The following is a 21276-nucleotide window of genomic DNA, read 5'->3' on the forward strand; positions in this document are numbered from 1 at the left end:
CCCAAGCCAATGCCTAGACTAGTAAGGCTAATGCACTGTTCTGGCAGGAGACCCAGGCTTGAACCCTATCAGTTACAAATAGGTGAATCAAATATAGGGCCTGATGTGTCATTACTTAAAGGGTGATGGAAGGTTTTTTACATTTCAGTCATGCTTATTCAGAGCAATTGGGGTTAAATTACATGCTCAAGGGCACATCAGAGAGAAGGGCATCGAGATATGAAGTCTCATGTAGATGTTTCCTCCCTTTATCACAATACTTATGTTCCTCACAATGAAAAGGTCTCTTTCTTTCCTCAATAGAATTCAGTATGAGAGGTTCCTGTATTATATTTCAGCTCACCACTGAAGTATTACCTATTGCTTCCCTGCTATTTCCAAGATCTTGCGGTTGGCGTGTATTTGCAGGTAGTAATAGTCTTGGAAACATTGGTACACACTAACGTAGGAATAAATCAATCAATCTGAGAGATTTATCAGTATAATGACAATACATAAAACATTGTGAAATACTCCAAGCTTCCCTACGGTCATAAGTATATTGCTTGTATTTGCACGTAAGAATACGTAAGGAAACAGTGACACAGTGTTACGTGACAATACTCCAAGCTACCTTTTCCAGCGGTAATACATTGCCCCGATACACTACATTGAAGCTGCAGTCTGCTGCCCAGTCTGGTCACCCCAGCCACTTGTTTTGGTAGACAGCCAAGGACTGGGACTGGAGAAATGTAAATCATCAAATCACAGTTTATTTAAAAGTGCATTTAACAAAAGCCTCAATACCCTTTACAAAAAAATTAATAAAGAAGTGTAACGCTCGTCGTAATCCTCCTCGTCTGAGGAGAAGCAAGGATCGGACCAAAGTGCAGCGTGGTTTGAAGACATACTTTAATTATTAAACGAAGACGAAAAAACACTTGACAAAATAATAAACGACGTGAACAAACGAACGAAAACAGTACCGTGTGGCGAACAAACACAGACACGGCAATAATCACCCACAAACAAACAGTGAAAACAGTCAACCTTAATATGGTTCCCAATCAGAGACAATGACAAACACCTGCCTCTAATTGAGAACCATATTAGGCCAAACAATAAACCCAACATAGAAACATATAACATAGAATGCCCACCCAGCTCACGTCCTGACCAACTAAACAAGACTGAACAAAGGAAATAAGGTCAGGAACGTGACAAGAAGAAAGCAAGAAACAACAGAGAATTCAAACTTAAGTATAACCACTCTCAAATTCATAGACAGAGCTATGGATGCAAATACGTTCCAAATATGATATCAAAATGAGAGTTGTAACCATGTTTGAAGGTATACAGTGCTTGTTTATCACTAATTGATAACTGATTTAACAGAAACAGGAATTAGATGAAACAATATGCAAACAAAACTCAGATCAGGTAGTGTATGGGTGATGGAAATCCCACAAATAAACCGTGTTGTGCTCCGAACTCGCTCAACCAGTCAGGGAGGGCAGCGAAATAAGGAAGCCAGATTGGGTCAACAAGGAGAAGTCAAAAACCTGTTTGGTGGTTTGGAAAGGGTGATGTACGAAACCAGTTCTGAAACAAAAAGAGGGATATTTACAAGTGTTGCATGAGTTTTTTTTGTTTCTCCTGAGCCTGTCATTATATACCCTCAAATGTATTGTGATTGTGTAGCTGTAGAAGCATTTAATTTACATCCAGTTATTAACAACTTCAGTGCAACAAGTTCTATGTAATCAATAAATATCATATTTGTTTACTATTTGAAATGTATGACAATTACTAGACATATAGTATTACAAACAGCTGGTGAATGAGACTGAATAAAAATCACAAACTAAAGTTCAAGTCAAGATATTGTAAGTGGCTTTCCTACACTATACATTAAGTAGCAAAAATACCATGGAGTTTACATTGTGTAATTACATAATAACTATACGTGTGACTTATTGAGAATTCCTTGTTTTATGTAAATGCAGTTTCAGTATATAGCTGAGAAGTTGCTGTACATTCTCGTTACCAAATAGAAAAAACTACATCGTTGCACAAGTAATTCACTTTCAAGTTGCATGTCCTGTTTTGCCTTAACCCCATCCTGCAACCACACCTACCCATTGGAATCCCAGTTTGGTGGAGCTGGTCTGTGGATTTTATTTTCCTTTGAACCATAACCAACTCTCCACAGCCAGTTTGCTGCTGCTGCTCTGCTATGTCTCCACTCACTGGGTGACATCACTGGAGTTTCCCCTTTTGTGCTAGTAGCAGGCCGGGCATAAAAACGACAGGGCTTCTGGCAGAAGTCCATTCTAACAAACGAGCAAAACACAGGACACCTATCAAGCTACAACTCTGTCAAAACAGAAAAAGACATTTAGGAGATATTCGGGCAAATATTCAGTCGCTAGACTTTTCCACTGCCACCAAGCGCCAAGAGTTTGAACCTCGTTCAACAGCATTATGGAGGGGTATGCGATGACACCTGGAGACATGGAGAGGGGCCCTGTGTACAACACAACGGTGACAGCTGTTGCTGAGAAAAAGGCCTCCAGAGGTTGGCTATGGAGGCTTTGTGGGGTCCTCTTAATAGCAGCTTTATGTGCGGCAGCAGCCCTGCTCTTTGCCTGGTTTCAGCATGGAAGACTGGCAACGGTAAGGAACTCTAATGGGGCCAATATTTACCACATTTCTGAAATAGAGGACCGTACAATCAACTAACATCCTCTTGGTTGATTTCACAGATGCAGAACGAAATGGAGCCTCAACTGGAGATACTCATTGGTGCAAAAGGTGATTATTTGATTGACAGATGCCATTTTTCATTGAATTCCTTCTCACTATAATTGCTTTAATCAAAGGTTACGGCTGTAGGCAACGTCATAGCTTTTGCTTGTGTTATTCATGGCTAATATGTTTCTCTCCCTCAGATACCCACCATACATTGAAGCAGATTGCCGGCAATGCAAAAGCAGCCATCCATTTAGAGGGTGAGTGACCTACAGCCTTTTGCAGCCAGCCTTGACTGTGTCTGTTGAAGGTTAGCAAATGTCTAGTGGGCTAGTATGTCTTAGTGTCTTTCCATTGTAGAAGCTAGGGGATTCTTTTTAAACATCCCCATTCAAAAATAAGGTTTAAGGTTTAAAACCGTGTCTAGTGGGCTAGTAAGTATTTCTTTCTATTGGAGAAGCCCTAGGATATTTGTAAAACATTCCCATTGACAAAAACGAAACCACAACACAAGGAAGCAAAGAAGTTGCTTAATCATTAGCTTGTCTCTTGTTGCCACCAGAGTAAATTGACAAAAGCTTTGTAAGAAGAAATAGCTACCAGTTGGATCTGGGACCTCAAAGTTGTAACAATGAGCCTTTCTTCCCTCTACTGCCAGGTGAATACAATCCTAATCTTACCGCTGACACCGTGCAGTGGAGAAAGGATGACGGCCAGGCTTTTTCCCAGGGCGGGTTCGAGCTACAGGGGAACCAAATCCTCATCCCACACACTGGGCTCTTCTTCGTTTACAGCCAGGCTTCGTTTAGGGTCAAGTGCAATGGCCCGGGCGAGCATACCACTCCTCTGAGTCACGTTATTTGGCGCTATTCGGACTCCATCGGGGTTAATGCTAATCTTCTTAGCGGGGTAAGGTCAGTTTGTCAACGAAACTACGGTGATGCTGAGTCCAATAACGGCGAAGGCTGGTACAATGCAGTTTACCTTGGTGCAGTGTTTCAGCTGAATGAAGGGGACAAACTGTGGACTGAGACCAATCGACTGACCGACGTGGAGCCAGAGCAGGGCAAGAACTTTTTTGGTGTGTTTGCACTATGATGAGAGAGAGGCAGGCCAGAGGTGAATATTTGTTAAAACAGTTTTATGTTAAAACTTATTTTAGTATTGCAATTTTATGGTAACTGAGCAATCTTAAAGGAGATAGGTCTAATCTTAATGGTTATTTTTGTAAACTGCAATAGTTTGAGAAATTATTATTGTTTTTCCATACATGATTGTCCATTCTCTGTATTGTAGATTTTGCACCAAATAATATTATGACTTCGGGTTATTTATATTAACTTAAAAAATGATATTTACTATTTATATGAAAATACATATTAACTTTTAAAAAATGATTTACTATTTATATGAAAATACATATTAACTTAAAAAAATGATATTTACTATTTATATGAAAATACTATGGAGTACTGTAGTATAAGTTATTTTTATTCACATAAGTCTAGCAGTAGCCTATACTAGGCCTATCAGAATACATTACTACATATTAAGTTATTTAATTTAATGTACTGATGTAGTAATGTTTATTTAAATGTGATTGTGTTGTATTTCATTTGTCACCTATTCAGAGTGGTTGAATCAACTAATAAATTCCAAATGTTCTCAACTTTAGCAGACTCAAAGTTTGATTATATTTAATTGTGCAGTTTGGAGGGGACGGGGGGAGACAGGGGGGGTCTGGACATATCCAACTGTCTTATGTGGTTGAGGGTAAATAGGTTTTGACTTTAGCAGTAAATGAACACTAAGGGCTCTATTCATTCTATACATTTGAAGCGCTACAGACTCCGCGATAGACATGTAAAGGTCATTTCAGATTGAGCCGACATCTGCAGTGTTTACCGTGAATGCAGTCTCCGCCAAAGCGGGAACATTGCCTTTAAATTTCAATCACTCTGTAACGCTGAACTTCTGCAATGCAGATTGAATTGAAGCCCTACATCTGTTTTTGAGAAGCTTTGCACCAGAAACTGTGATACAAAGTGCCTCCCCAATAACTTCAGACCAAAACAAGGGAAATTCCCTTTTGTGTTTTTTCTCCTGCTGTGTCAGGTGAGACGGCCCACATATGCCATGCCTGGGGATTCCCCCACTGACTTTCTTCCTCCTCCTCGAAAGCATCATAGGTTTTCAGTCAGGTGGGTGGGTGGGTGGATGGGGCTGTAAACATCTGAGCTGAAATACTGTATGTGCATGAGAAAATATGTTTGTCCCAGAAACATCCTGTCTGTATCACATTGAAAATCAAATCAAATGTATTTATAAAGCCCTTCTTACATCAGCTGATATCTCAAAGTGCTGTACAGAAACACAGCCTTAAACCCCAAACAGCAAGCAATGCAGGCGTAGAAGCACGGTGGCTAGGAAAAACTCCCTAGAAAGGCCAGAACCTAGGAAGAAACCTAGAGAGGAACCAGGCAACGAGGGGTGGCCAGTTCTCTTCTGGCTGTGCCGGGTGGAGATTATAACAGAACATGGCCAAGATGTTCAAATGTTCATAGATGACCAGCAGGGTCAAATAATAATAATCACAGTGGTTGTCGAGGGTGCAACGTGTCAGCATCTCAGGAGTAAATTTCAGTTGGCTTTTCATAGCCGATCATTCAGAGTTTCTCAACCGCTCCTGCTGTATCTAGAGAGTTGAAAACAGCAGGTCTGGGACAGGTAGCACGTCCGGTGAACAGGTCAGGGTTCCATAGCCTTAGGCAGAACAGTTGAAACTGGAGCAGCAGCATGGCCAGGTGGACTGGGGACAGCAAGGAGTCACCAGGCCAGGTAGTCCTGAGGCATGGTCCTAGGGCTCAGGTCCTTCGAGAGAGAGAGAGAAAGAAAGAAAGATGTGGATTGGGAGTCCCATAGGGCAGCGCATAATTGGCCCAGCGTCGTCCGGGTTTGGCCGGGGTAGGACCTCATTGTAAATAATAATTTGTTCTTAACTTAACTGCCTAGTTAAATAAAGGTTAAAAAAATTATAATAATACAAATATTGTCCCAAGATGAGATTGCCATTTCGCATGACCCTTTGCAGCTGGCTGTTGTGTAACATGTATGCCTGACTTTCACTTTCAGCTCATATTGCGATCTCAATCTTTGAGTTCATATTGCCTTTTAATTGGAAATTACACCAATACCCATTGGTTAATAGGTCAATAAATTATGAAGTGGAAGCATATTGTATGATTGACACAGAGGCTCTTAGTAATGGGACTGAAATAACTTTTAATTCTAGATTACAATTTTACTCAATCGCTTTGGCTCAATTCTCAAACGAGAATTATTTTTTTCAAAACATTAAGTTCAAATCTCTGAACAGTTCATTTCTTGTTCACACCAGATTTGAATTTCTTATTCATTTAAGCAAATTGCATGTGTTTTGGCACACGTGTGCAAAAGAGTAAGTACAATTGTCTACAATTTGCACAATAACTACATGCACATGGCTTGCTGATCAAACCTGATGAGTTGATTCTCAGTAAAATTGGCATACTCTTCACAACTTCTAAACATTCTTTCATCGTGTGAGCCGTCACATGTAAAATGATCCATTCAATTACCAAACTCTGTCAGACATACATGTATATTCCATAAATATCTATGCCATGGAATGTTTGTGATGTCTGATAAATTGACAAATTACCTGCCAGGTGACATAGTAATGAAATCGGAATCACAATCTTACCAATCAACCAATCAAGTTTGGAAGCATATATATGGAGCTTGCCCACAGCACAATCACTACCATTTTTGAACATGGAGAAACATCACAACCCTGAACAGCAGCTACATGCTCGTGAAAGAGAAAGAAGATGTGTAAGAATGCGTGGTGGTGGTGTTAGGGGAAGACATAATAGAGGAAGAGGTAGAAGGCAAATAATAAAAGTCCCTGATGAAATCAGAGCCACATTGTGGACCATGTCATAAACCACGGTCTGACAATGGAAGAGGCTGGTCATAGTGTACAGCCTAATGTAAACAGGTCCACAGTGTCATAAACCACGGTCTGACAATGGAAGAGGCTGGTCATAGTGTACAGCCTAATGTAAACAGGTCCACAGAGTCATCAATTGTGCAAACATTCCGTAGGGAAACAGGTGAATATGTACTCGTTGTTTACTTTTGTCACAGCATTTCATTCACAACAATACAGCAACTATTGTAAAGGTAAATGCAAGTCTGAAAATCACAATGTACTGTAAGATATGTTTGAGGAATACACAGTAATACAGCACCATTTGAATACAATATACTGTCTGTAACATGGTCTATTTGTGAGTTCTACATGTCATATATAGGACTGCACAATGACCTCATGCTGGTGGCAGAGCAGCAGTATTCAGCCATCAGCAAGAACAAGAAATTTGCATCATGGTCATAGCCAACAATTCCATCAGGCTAAGAGAGATCCAAAGTGCAATCATAAATGACGACAATATCTTCGCAAATATCAAATCTGTTAGCATTTCCATTATAGACAGAGTTTTGGAGAAGAAAAAAAATCAAATGACTATGAAACAACTCTACAAGGTGCCATTTGAGAGGAATAGTGAAGGAGCTGCGGTACCAGTATTGTCAGGTTCTGCTTTTCTTTTCTTAGTCAACCTTGTGTTCTTTTTCTTTGTGTTCTGGAACGTAACCCTGTCTTTCATTTTTGTTCATTGATTTCACCTGTGTTCGTTTCTCACCTGGTCTCATCAGCTCCCTATTAAGTTCAGTTCTTTCTGTTTGTATGGTTGAGGTATTGTTTGTTTTTTGATTACCTACCTGTGTTTGACCATTTCCTGCATGTGACCACAATTCCTGCCTTCTGCGACGGCTTAATAAACATCTGCCACGCAGATTTTATGAGTATTCATTACAAGTATGTCCAGGTAAACCATTGGTGTCCACGTGGTATATTGTACAGGGAGTTTTACTGTACTTCAATGATGCCTGTATATACTTCTTGAAGTTGTAGATACTCATAAGAACAGAAAACATTTATACTTTACTGAACTGTCTGATTCTAGAATAGTTTTACATAGCATAAGTTTATATTTTGTTTCTGTGTTACTATATAGAGAATAATGGAGCTGGAAGGACATGAAATGACCCACATTCTTGTTTTTGTGGCCGAGGCTGGGTTCAATCTTTCAATCTTACGTGGGATGCCATTTCTTTAAAAAAAAATTTTTTATTAATGTTATCCCCTTTTCTCCCCAATTTTCGTGGTATCCAATCGCTAGTAATTACTATCTTGTCTCATCGCTACAACTCCCGTACGGGCTCGGGAGAGACGAAGGTCGAAAGCCATGCGTCCTCCGAAGCACAACCCAACCAAGCCGCACTGCTTCTTAACACAGCGAGCCTCCAACCCGGAAGCCAGCCGCACCAATGTGTCGGAGGAAACACCGTGCACCCGCCCCCCTCGGTTAGCGCGCACTGCGCCCGGCCCGCCACAGGAGTCGCTGGAGCGCGATGAGACAAGGATATCCCTACCGGCCAAACCCTCCCTAACCCGGACGACGCTAGGCCAATTGTGCGTCGCCCCACGGACCTCCCGGTCGCGGCCGGCTGCGACAGAGCCTGGGCGCGAACCCAGAGACTCTGGTGGCGCAGCTAGCACTGCGATGCAGTGCTCTAGACCACTGCGCCACCTGGGAGGCCCTGGGCTGCCATTTCTGAGAATGGTGTGAGCACACATTCCACACATTGTGCTCTGTAACACCCAACTTCTCCTGGCCTTCCTAAATACACTTTATAGAGACCTAATGCCAGAACACGAAAGAGTTAGACTGTATTTGGCAAATTCTGTAATTGTGTGGGATAATGTCAGCTTCCACCGACCCAACAGTGTTCGGGAATGGTCTGCTGCGCATGAAATAATAACAATGGAATTCCTTCCACCATCCTCCCCATTCCTGAATCCGATAGTTTTTGTTCAGCATGGAGGTGGAAAGTGTATAACTATCTGGCACAAGGTTAGATGCCATGAATGCTGCTTGTGAGGACATTTCAGGGGATGGTTGAACCATCCAAGGAGCCCCCCCCCCAGTGCACCGCAAGGGAAAACATAAAACATAAAATAGGATAGGATAAAGTAATCCTTCTGACCCCCCCCCCCCTTAAAAGATTTAGATGCACTATTGTAAAGTGGTTGTTCCACTGGATGTCATAAGGTGAATGCACCAATTTGTAAGTCGCTCTGGATAAGAGCGTCTGCTAAATGACTTAAATGTAAATGTAAATAAAATGTGCTGTTGACGAATCTCTGGCCAGACCAACAAGAGTGACAGGCTGTCCACCAAGAAGATGGGAACTTGTAGTGTTACAAACTGTGAGGTACAATTTATTGGGGGTTTTACATTTTTTTTTTGCATGGATGTCATCTTGTGGCAAATATTCTGTTCACTATATATGACTTTACATGTAAGAAATATGTAAAAATGGACATGCAAATGTGAATTTCTATTTACATGTAACACATTGCTTCAAAAATAAGTGTAGTGTATACATACAAATGTGCATATCCTTTTTCTGTGTACTACAGTATTGACTTTTCCCAGTAAACTTCGACCTACTGTTAAAATCGGTATCTAAAAAGCTCAGTGTGATACACAATAGCATTCCGCTAAACATAACGGACATTCTTGTATAGTACAGTAAGTAGTCAGTGTCAGCAAAAAAGTAGCACAAAACTGCCATTTTGTATATAACAAACATTTCCAGGGTTGACTGCCATAGTGAAAAAACATCTAAACATTTTGATCAATACGGCTCACACGATGACAACAAACATTTAATTTTGGTGGCATTGGCCAATTTACCGACACAATAACTAGGTTTTGAAGCATGAATTAAATGTTTTTGGTGAGTTATTACATTTTGCAGACATGCAATAGAGTTGTGCTGTTCCATAAAACAGTTGTGACAATTGCACTTACAGTTTAGAGAACGTTAAGACTGTTTCAGAAAATTTGCCAAAGCGATTGAGAAACAGTAAACAACAGAATCCCTTGGGTGTCATTAACTGATGGTGACATCTAGTGGTTAAAACAGCTGTGTGACATGCGTGTCCCTTATATCCCCTTATGATACCACATATTGTCTGTCATAAAATACCCATTCAAAGTATAATGAAGTGTTTTGTCGTATTTCAGGGTATATGAGGGTGTTTACATGAAATTATGTTCATTATTAGTCCAATTGAACACAACATGATACACATAAATTCAGTGAAAAACAATGGGTTTATTTTACTATGATTATCCATATATTTGAATACATATAATCTGAAATATATCAACATTTAAAATTGTAAATATAGTGTATACAAATATCTTAAAATCCAGTTGTATACACTGAGTGTACAAAACATTAAGAATACCTGCTTTTTCCATGACATAGACTGAACAAGTGAATCCAGGTGAAAGCTATGATCACTTATTGACGTCACCTGTTAAATCCACTTCAATCAGTATAGACGAAGGGGAGGAGAAGGATTTTTAAGCCTTGAGACCATTGAGACATGGATTGTGTATGTGAACCATTCAGAGGGTGAATGGGCAAGACAAAGTGCCTTTGAACAGGGTATGGTAGTAGGTGACAGGCACACCGGCTTGAATGTGTCAAGAACTGCAACACTCTGGATTTTTCGCAACAGTTTCCCGTGTGTATCAAGAATGGTCCACCACCCAAAGGACATCCAGCCAACTTGACACAACTGTGAGAAGCATTCGAGTCAACATGGGCCAGCATCCCTGTGGAATGCTTTCAACACCTTGTAGGCCGTGCCCCGACGAATTGAGGCCGTCCTGAGGGCAAAAGGGGCTGAAACTCAATATTAGAAAGGTGTTCCTAATGTTTTGTACACTTAGTGTATATTCATACATGTGCAAGAGTATATTTCTCTAAATAATCTTCGCATACATATATTACAATATTACCCAATGTCGTCCATGTACAGTTAATAAATAGTGACTATTTCATCCAATAACTTCCTATGGAGAGGTCGTATATCTCACTTTCCTATACCCTGAGCTACAGTATGTCATTAGAACGGCAACAAAATCAGGACCTGAATCCTTGTTTTGTCTTGAGCTATAGTGCAACATGAGATAATGCTATTTGGAAAAGTAACGTCACTTACGTAACTTGCCAATAAAGCTGTGTTATATCATTGCTTCATACATTTTGACAAATTGCTAATGAATGAGATTGTACATATATATTAACTGTCGTGTACGCATGTCAGAATCCTTTCCATATACCGTTCCATATATTCTTCGTCATCACATTCACAAATGTAGTTGTACAAAGCTAAAAATCTGAGGGGAAATTCTGAATAAATGTCAAATATAAGACCAACAGGCGACAGGCATGTACACTCACATTTACATTTATATTCAGATTGTCAATGAATCTGTTTTTCCCTAAAGACAAAGAAAATAAAAAGGCTTGGAAGAATGATGCATAATAAATATGCCATTTAAAATCTTTAGGAGGTTGAGCTACCTTTGAATATCTCTGATGTGTCCAATAAAATTCTAACTGTGGGAACATATCCATTCAAGTCCAATTGAAAACTTTCAAAAAGATGATCCATAGGAAACTTATTAGGTTACATATCATAGTACACTATTTTCTTATCAAATGGGTTTCATATATTCAAGAGCATACAACAGCAAAAATGTGATTGAAGATACAAAGCTGTACTTGAATATGTATACGGCAAAACATCCACAAAAATCTTGCTATTGTCCCAAAATGAGGGTGTCCATTCCAAAACCCTCTACCGCATATGGCTATAATGTTGGCATTTCACTTTCAGTTAGGTTGACTTTACACTGAGTTTAGATGGCGTTTTGATATGAAATCCAGTAAATTGAATCCACAGGGAAACTGTGATGTTTTTTCCACTCGCATTGCATTTGAACAGTTTCCACCCCTTAACCCCCCCCCCCCCCCAAAAAAAAATATAGGGCACAACACTGAATCCATAACATAACATATCATACATTATGTAATAACAATATTAATCAATTACCATGTGCTTCGCTATTTCAACAAACAGAAGACAAATAGGCAGAGACGGGAGTCAAAAAGAGACAAATAGAGACGGGAGTCAAAAAGGAGCAAGCACACACAGTACACAAAGTCCTCCTGGAGATCCTGGATACATCTGCACAACGGAACGAGAAAACAAACAAAGGGAAGGAGGAAAGAGGAGGAGTGAAAAGGGGAGATCTGTCAATTTTTTTGTCTCCACAAGTAGACTGAGGGTTACTCTGGGATGTGCTTGTCTCTTATTCAATAACTCCTAGTACTAGTCACAAGTGCTGCAGGTTCACACAGTGAGATAGACTGTGAGAAAGACTGGTGTTACCCCGGGTGACTCGCCTCACAGCAGCCTGCAGTGAATGGAAAAGCCCTCTGCCTTCGTGTGCCTCCACTCACTCTGTCAATATCAGTAGCTTGTGCTCTTTTTCCATAACAAGTGAAAGTCACAGTGCCTCCATGTGTGTTTGTTCCTCCGTGTGCTCTGAGCTCTTCCAGCGCCCCACCCCACACCCCTTCACTTGTAGAGCAGGGGGATCTGGCTGTTGTGACAGTGGTTGCGACTTATCTTGCTGTCCGTCTGGTACAGGTTGGAGGAGTTGGAGAAGGAGGGGGGTAAGGAGGAGTGATTGTCCGACGCGGGGTTGGGGTAACCGGGTGGGGGCAGGAGAGACTTGGGGTCTGGCTGGGAAGAGGGCGGGGACGGGTTGCTGTGGTTCTGGTTGGTGCCGGATGAGGGCCGTCGTCGGTTGCGCAGGGCCTGTCTCTCAACCAGCTGGTTGCGGAGCTCCGATACCCTCTGCTCTTTCTGAGAGCACGGAAGAGGTCTTATTAACACTCGACACTCATGGGTAAAGCGGAATCATTTATAAATCATTCACTGAGCATGAATTAGACATGTATTCATCATGTATCAATCATGTTTTAATCAAACCAAATGTATCTATTAGTAAAATATAATAAAAATGAATGATTGGAAAGATTGATTGGTTGGTCAAATAATTCAGACATATTAGATGTATTTTAATATATGCATTTTGATTGTATTTTGATAGCTAAGGTATCAAAGTGAGTGTGTATTGTAGTACCACCTGTATGATACAGATTGGTTGAATGATTGATTATTAGTTCCAATAATTCAGATGTATTTCATATGTATTAGACATATTTCAATCTAGATGTATTGTGATTCTATGTTGATAGCTAAGGCGCATCAAAACGTGTGTACTGTACCTCCTGTATGATCTTCTGCAGCTCACGGTTCTCTCTCTCCAGCTGGCGAGACTTCTCCTCGTCGTTGTTGTTGGTGGACGAGCCGGTCTTCAGCGTGTCCTGCTGCTCCGACTGCCACTCACCACGCGTAATCAGCCTGCGCATCTAGAATAGAATACAATATAACTTTATTCTACACAGCCAGAGAGACAGAGAAGAACCATATACTATATGTGAATTTGGAAATGTTAACATTGAAGAAAGTATTGAGACTTTGTTTTCGAGTGCTGATGCAAGTGTACATTAAATACTGCTGCTACATGACTCAGAGTCCTAGGCATCCTATTCCTTATATAGTGCACTACTTTTGACCAGAGCCCTGGTCAAAAGTAACACACTATAAAGGGAATAGGGTGCCATTTGGGACACAGACCTATTCTATACAGTATACTGTACCTTGGGCACAAAGAGCACCACCAGCGTGATGTAGACAGAGAACACTATGGCCAAAGCGGCAAAGGCAAAGGAAGCGTCCTGCTGTGACGTGAGGATCATAGTGACGGGAGCCGTGATCATGCACAACACCTGCAGCGACGGGGGGGAAATGAGGCGGGATAGAGAGGATGAGAGAGGGAGCGAGAGAAAGGGGAAAGAGAGAAACAAAGAGGAAAATATCAAGGGAGAGGTGAGAGAGGAAAATAAGATCTTAAAAAGCGCTCGGCAACTGCTTATCATTCCAACGATGTTCCCAATATGAAAACATCATTAAAAAGTCATAGATGAAGTGGCAGGTTAGCAGTACCATACTGGCACATCATCACAATATCAAGCCTTACAAAAGCTCTCTGCTTCCCAACAAGGAGGCCTTTGCAGATTTATTTTAAAGGATTCGATCTCATACAGGGCACCATTTATGTAGGGAAATGTATAATTTATCTATGTGTATTACACCACGAAATATAAACAATTAAATAAAATGGTGAAATCAACAACTATGCTTTCCCTTTGTCCGGACATGAATCTGTGTTTAACAATTTCATCAAGCTATATGAATGATTGATCAATTAAATGTTCTTTCCTCTGCTTTGCAAAAAAAAAATGACTGTATGTACTTCATAATTGCATAACCGCCCCACAGCAAATGCGCAGTCAAAATATGTAAAACTGTGGGGGGTTTGCAGTCGTAAGTGTTTTGGTTCCTCATTAAGCTTTTTTGAGATGGGAATCTGGGCAAATTCTGGCAATTAGGTAAATCATTGTTCAGAGAGTACTAAAATGTTTGCACATTGTTGAGCAGAAATAGAAACCCAGCCTAAAGCTGAAGTTATAAAAATGTTTGCCCTTATAAGAGCAGTGGTTTGTTCCAGCAATAGTCTACATTACCAGGCATTTAATGGATTTGCTCACCTGTGTGAGTGAGTAGGATTACACCTGTGCGAGTAGGATTACACCTGTGCGAGTAGGATTACACCTGTGCGAGTAGGATTACACCTGTGCGAGTAGGATTACACCTGTGCGAGTAGAATTACACCTGTGCGAGTAGGATTACACCTGTGCGAGTAGGATTACACCTGTGCGAGTAGGATTACACCTGTGCGAGTAGGATTACACCTGTGCGAGTAGGATTACACCTGTGTGAGTAGGATTACACCTGTGCGAGTAGGATTACACCTGTGTGAGTAGGATTACACCTGTGCGAGTAGGATTACACCTGTGCGAGTAGGATTACACCTGTGTGAGGGTTACCGAATGGCTATGGCTACTTGTTAGTTAGATGGTGCAATGGTACTGTATGTTATCGCTGCTATCTTAGTTAAAGTGCTATCTTAGTTAAAGTGAAGCTTAAATACCTCTATTGGTCCTTCACTGATTCAAATCAAATTCAAATGATTGTTTAAGTATAGCACTAATGCTTTGCTTTAGAGCCAAAAATACATCTTCCAAAAATACATTTATGAGCACATGCTTACCACCAGAAATAATGAGTCTTAGCAGTATGTCATCATTATAAACTGACGAATCATTGAATCTCATGTCCACACAGAGACAATGTCTAGCCCCTGCTATCTTTCCACCAATAGTGGAAAGATATAATTGTTGCTTGGAGATCATTCGCTCAATGGACTGCCTAAAATGCAGAGCGGAAACCAGAGCACTCCCCCTGTGATGGTTGAGACTCACAGCCACGTTGTAAATAGCCATCCCCACGGCTCGATGGTCATTGATCTTCTCCGTGGAAACAGACTTGGTCTCGTAGGCCAGAAATATCCCCAGCAACAGCAGCAGTCCCTTGTAGCCATACACTACACCTGGTGGAGAGATAGAGGGGGGGGGGGGAGAGAGAGAGAGAGAGAGAGAGAGAGAGAGAGAGAGAGAGAGAGCGAGAGAGAGAGAGAGAGAGAGAGAGAGAGAGAGAGAGAAAGAGAGAGAGAGAGAAAGAGAGATGGAAAGCAAAGATGATGGAGTGATGTTAGGCAGTTGACTGAAGGTAATGCATATTCCCCCTTTATTTCTTCTGTCCAGGTGTCCATTGTTCTTTCATTACGTCGCTCAATGGGGTGACAATATATTTGCATAGCACAGAGAGGGAATGCTATGGGGCAATGGCACAGTTTGTGACCCATATTATTTGAATTTGACAGTATTATGCATTCAGAAGAGCTGCCACTGTCAGGAAGAGAGGCAGTATGGTGATAGTGAGAAAAAGACAGATGAAAGGAGAAGATAAAATGAAAGCGTATGAGGGAAAGATAAAGGCGGGGAATGACTGACTTGAGTGAGAGGAGGGGAAGAAAAGAGAGAAAGAAGAGAGAAAAAAGAAAAAAGAGAGAAAGAGCTAATGTGGGGGGCTGAGATACGAGGAGTGTTTAATTTACAATGAATGGACTGGGGATTGAGGGAGTGAGAGAGTGAAAAAAAGAGGGAACGAGGGAGTGAGGGAGAGAAGGAGTAGGGAAAAGAGGAGGGATACCGAGCCATGTGTTCATCTTCTCTGAGGTGCAGTGCTCCAGGAGAGGCTGAATCAGGACATCCAAGTCTCCTTTAGGGGCCTCCCTAGTGAACTTCTACTCGGAGAGAGGGTGGGGGGAGGAAGTGAGAGAGAAAGAGAGAATGAGAGAGAGACAGGGAGAGCGAGACAGGGAGAGAGAGAGACAGGGAGCAAGAGACAGGGAGAGAGGGAGAGAGAGAGGAAGTGAGAGGGAAAGTGAGAGAGAACGGGAGACAGAGTGAAAGACATTCCGTTGTGATATCCGCAATTTATTAACTTTAAAACTGACAAGTTGAAAGGAAACAAACAACAAGATGACTGACATCAAAGCAATAATATTTTGTTGACCACCAGACATGTGACAGTGCTAACATACGAAAGCGAATACCACATAGAATACAGTGCCTTCTGAAAGTATTCACACCCCCTTGACTTTTTCAACATTTTGTTGTGTTACAGCCTGACGAAAGCCGTGTGGCCGATACGTAAAAGCTTACTAAAGAACAGCGATACTATCAAGAGTGGTGTGTGGGTTTCTTCTTTTTTCTGTTACCGTGCCCCCTTCAAAAAGATAGCTCAGATGTGCGAGTACCTTTTGAATATTGAATTTTGTTGAGTGACAGCCTGAATTTAAAATGGATTACATTTAGATTTTTGGTCACTGGTCTACACACAATAACCCATGATGTCAAAGTGGATGTCACGCCCTGACCGTAGAGATCTTTTTATTCTCTATGTTTGGTTGGTCAGGGTGTGACTCGGGTGGGAAACTCTATGTTCTTTATTTCTATGTTTTGGCCGGGTATGGTTCTCAATCAGGGACAGCTGTCTATCGTTGTCTCTGATTGGGACTCATACTTAGGCAGCCTGTTTTGCCACCTTAGTTTTGTGAGATGTTGGTTTTTGTTAGCTCTGTGAAGCCTACAGAACGTGACGTTCGTTATTCTTTTGTTGTTTTGTTTGGTGTTCTGAGTAAATAAAGAATCATGAACACGTACCACGCTGCACCTTGGTCCACTTCTTCCGACGGGCGTTACAGTGGAATTATGTTTTTAGAAATGTTTACAAATTAATAAAAATGAAAAGCTAAAATGTCTTTAGTCAATAAGTATTCAACCCCTTTTTTATGGCAAGCCTAAATAAGTTCAGTAGTAAAGTTGCATGGACTCACTCTGTAAGAAATAATAATGTTGAACAGGATTTTTTAATGACTACCTCATCTCTGTACCCCACATATACAAGTATTTGTAAGGTCCCTCAGTCGAGCAGTGAATTTAAAACACAGATTCAACCACAAAGACCACAGAGGTTTTCCAATGCCTCGCAAAGAAGCCTACTGGTAAAAAAAAAGAAGATATTGAATATCCCTTTGAGCATGGTGAAGTTATTAACTTACACTTTGGATGGTGTATCAATAAACCCAGTTGCCGGAGAGGAAGGAAACCGCTCAGGGATTTCACCATAAGGTAACTTTAAACCAGTTACAGAGTTTAATGGCTGTGATAGGAGAAAACTGAGGATAGGTCAACAATGTTATTACTCCACCATTTTTTTATTTAACCTTTATTTAACTAGGCAAGTCAGTTAAGAACAAATTCTTATTTACAATAACGGCCTACCGGGGAACAGTGGGTTGGCGCCGGAGAAGAAGGCATACGTTTTATGTGCCCCCAATCGATTGTGTTTTTTGTTTGTAACTTATTTTTTTACTGATTTTGTACATAATGTTGCCGCTACTGTCTCTTATGACCGAAAATCACTGCTGGACATCAGGACTGCGATTACTCACCACGGACTGGCAGAATCCTTTTATTCCTTTAACGAGGCCGACGCAAACAATATACTGCTATCTTGGGAACAGGCCCAGATCCCCGTGATTTGCGTGGAGGTAGAGAAAAAGGGGCCGGAGGGCGGGCTGCCTTCTAAGAATTTGTAGGCGATTGAATAAACCCCCTCTTTGGACAATAAAATAGATTACCTACGCTGAAGATTAAACTACCAACGGGACATTCAAAATTGTAATATCTTATGTTTCAAGGCTGAACGACGATACTATCAACATACAGCTGGCTGGTTTTACGCTGCACCGGCAGGATAGAACAGCGGCGTCTGGTAAGACAAGAGGCGGCGGACAACGTATTTTTGTAAATAACAGCTGGTGCACGATATCTAAGGAAGTCTCGAGCTATTGCTTGCCTGAGGTAGAGTATCTCATGATAAACTGTAGACCACACTACCTACCTAGAGATTTTTTATCTGTATTTTACGTAGTTGTTTACATACCACCACAGTCAGAGGATGGTACTAAGACAGCATTGAATGAAAAGCAAACAAGAAAACGCTCACCCATAGGCGGCGCTCCTAGTAGCCGGGGACTTTAATGCAGAGAAACTTAAATCCGTTTTACCAAATTTCTATCAGCATGTTAAATGTGCAACCAGAGGGAAAAAAACAATAAAAAAGATCAATAAAAAAGTGGTCAGATGAAGCAGATGCTAAGCTACAGGACTGTTTTGCTATCACGGGATAGGAATTTGTACCGGGATTCCTCCGATGGCATTGAGGAGTACACCACATCAGTCATTGGCTTCATCAATAAGTGCATCGATGACGTTGCCCCCACAGTGACCGTACGTACATACCCCAACCAGAAGCTATGGATTACAGGCAACATCCACACTGAGCTAAAGGCTAGAGCTGCCACTTTCAAGGAGCGGGACTCTAACCCGGAAGCTTATAAGAAAAACCCCTATGCCCTCCGACGAACCATCAAACAGGCAAAACGTCAATACAGAACTAAGATCGAATCGTACTACAGCGGCTCTGATGCTCGTCGGATGTGGCAGGGCTTGCAAACCATTACAGACTACAAAGGGAAGCACACCCGAGAGCTGCCTAGTGACACGAGCATACCAGACGAGCTAAACTACTTCTATGCTCGCTTCGAGGCAAGTAACACTGAAACATGCATGAGAGCACCAGCTGTTCCGGAAGACTGTGTGATCACGCTCTCCGCAGCCGATGTGTGCAAGACCTTTAAACAAGTCAACATTCACAAGGCCGCAGGGCCAGACGGATTACCAGGACGTGTACTGCGAGCATGCGCTGACCAACTGGCAAGTGTCTTCACTGACATTTTCAACCTCTCCCTGTCCGAGTCTGTAATACTAACATGTTTTAAGCAGACAACCATAGTGCCTGTGACCAAGAACACTAAGGTAACCTGCCTAAACGACTACTGACCCGTAGCACTCACGTCCATAGCCATGAAGTGCTTCGAAAGGCTGATCATGGCTCACATCAACACCATTATCCCAGAAACCCTAGACCTACTCCAATTTGCATACCGTCCCAACAGATCCACAGATGATGCAATCTCTATTGCACTCCACACTGCCCTTTCCCACCTGGACAAAAATAACACCTATGTGAGAATAGCTCATCAATAAGCTAAGGACCCTGGGACTAAACACCTCCCTCTGCAACTGGATTCTGGTCTTCCTGACGGGCTGCCCCCAGGTGGTAAGGTAGGTAACAACACATTCGCCATGCTGATCCTCAACACAGGGGCCCCTCAGGGGTGTGTGCTCAGTCCACTCCTGTAATCCCTGTTCCCTCATGACTGCATGGCCAGGCACGACTCCAACACCATCATTAAGTTTGCCGATGACATAACAGTGGTAGGCCTGATCACCGACAACAACGAGACAGCCTATACGGAGGAGGTCAGAGACCTGGCCGTGTGATGCCAGGACAACAACATTTCCCTCAACATGATCGAGACAAAAGAGATTATTGTGGACTACAGGAAAAAGAGGACCGAGCATCCCCATTCTCATCGACGGGGCTGCAGTGGAGCAGGTTGAGAGCGTCAAGTTCCTTGGTGTCCACATCACCAACAAACTATCATGGTCCAAACACACTAAGACAGTCGTGAAGAGGGCACGACAAAGCCTATTCCCTGAAAAGTTTTGGCATGGGTCCTCAGATCCTCAGTCGGAAGTTTACATACACTTAGGTTGGAGTCATTAAAACTTTTTTTTCAACCACTCCACAAATTTCTTGTTACAAACTATAGTTTTGGCAAGTCGGTTAGGACATCTACTTTGTGCATGACTCAAGTCATTTTTCCAACAATTGTTTACAGACAGATTATTTCACTTATAATTCACTGTAGTAATTCCAGTGGGTCAGAAGTTTACATATACTAAGTTGACTGTGCCTTTAAACAGCTTGGAAAATTCCAGAAAATGATGTCATGGCTTTAGAAGCTTCTGATAGGCTAATTGACATAATTTGAGTCAATTGTAGGTGTACCTGTGGATGTATTTCAAGGCCTACATTCAAACTCAGTGAATATTTGCTTGACATCATGAGGAAGTCAAAAGAAATCAGCCAAGACCTCAGAAAAAAAATTGTAGACCTCCACAAGTCTGGTTCATCCTTGGGAGCAATTTCCAAACACCTGAAGGTACCACGTTCGTCTATACAAACAATAGTATGCAAGTATAAACACCATGGGACCACGCAGCCGTCATACCATTCAGGAAGGAGACGCGTTCTGTCTCCTAGAGATGAACGTACTTTGGTGTGAAAAGTGCATATCAACCCCAGACATCAGCAAAGGACCTTGTGAAGATGCTGGAGGAAGCAGGTACAAAAGTATCTATATCCACAGTAAAACGAGTCCTATATCGACATAACCCGAAAGGCCGCTCAGCAAGGAAGAAACCACTGCTCCAAAACCGCCATAAAAAAGCCAGACTATGGTTTGCAACTGCACATGGGGACAAAGATCGTACTTTTTTAGAGAAATGTCCTATGCCTGATGAAACAAAAACTGTTTGGCCATAATGATCATTGTTATGTTTGGAGGAAAAGGGGGAGGCTTGCAAGCCGAAGAACACCATCCCAACCATGAAGCACGGGGGTGGCAGCATCATGTTGTGGGGGTGCTTTGCTGCAGGAGGGACTGGTGCACTTCACAAAATAGATGGCATCATGAAGAGGAAAATGATGTGGATATATTGAAGCAACATCTCAAGACATGAGCGGGGTCTTCCAAATGGACAATGACCCCAAGCAAACTTCCAAGGTTGTGGCAGAATGGCTTAAGGACAACAAAGTCAAGGTATTGGAGTGGCCATCACAAAGTCCTGATCTCAATCCCATAGAAAATATGTGGGCAGAACTGAAAAGCGTGTGCAAGCAAGGAGGCCTACAAGCCTGACTCAGTTACACCAGCTCTG

General features: G+C 41.8%; 2 protein-coding genes and 1 long non-coding RNA gene across 6 annotated transcripts in view; 1 reads left to right on the top strand and 2 right to left on the bottom strand.

Moving 5' to 3' along the window:
- Positions 1-778: 778 nt before the first annotated feature.
- LOC139573797 (uncharacterized) lies at positions 779-3524 on the bottom strand. The gene is made up of 3 exons (XR_011674656.1): positions 3411-3524; positions 2118-2312; positions 779-1581 (listed from the first exon to the last, which is right to left on the bottom strand). It is a non-coding gene; the product is annotated as an uncharacterized lncRNA (long non-coding RNA).
- LOC139573796 (tumor necrosis factor-like) lies at positions 2311-4400 on the top strand. Its single transcript, XM_071397676.1, has 4 exons — positions 2311-2655; positions 2745-2793; positions 2931-2990; positions 3389-4400. Exons 1-4 carry the CDS (start codon positions 2464-2466, stop codon positions 3826-3828), a joined length of 741 nt encoding a protein of 246 aa, XP_071253777.1. The 5' UTR covers positions 2311-2463; the 3' UTR covers positions 3829-4400.
- A 5600-nt stretch (positions 4401-10000) lies between these two features.
- The window catches only part of LOC139573798 (gamma-aminobutyric acid type B receptor subunit 1-like), a 48376-nt gene continuing 37100 nt past the window's right edge, over positions 10001-21276 (bottom strand). For all 4 annotated transcript variants that reach the window (XM_071397679.1, XM_071397678.1, XM_071397677.1 and 1 more), the window contains 5 exons: positions 16010-16103; positions 15220-15347; positions 13495-13623; positions 13060-13203; positions 10001-12634 (listed from right to left, as the gene is read on the bottom strand). In XM_071397679.1, coding sequence (XP_071253780.1) covers positions 12344-12634; positions 13060-13203; positions 13495-13623; positions 15220-15347; positions 16010-16103 — 786 coding nt within the window. In that variant the 3' untranslated portion in view covers positions 10001-12343. The remainder of the gene's footprint in view (positions 12635-13059; positions 13204-13494; positions 13624-15219; positions 15348-16009; positions 16104-21276) is intronic.

Source organism: Salvelinus alpinus, chromosome 4 (genome assembly GCF_045679555.1).
Source record: "Salvelinus alpinus chromosome 4, SLU_Salpinus.1, whole genome shotgun sequence".
Classification (NCBI taxonomy): Eukaryota; Metazoa; Chordata; class Actinopteri; order Salmoniformes; family Salmonidae; genus Salvelinus; species Salvelinus alpinus.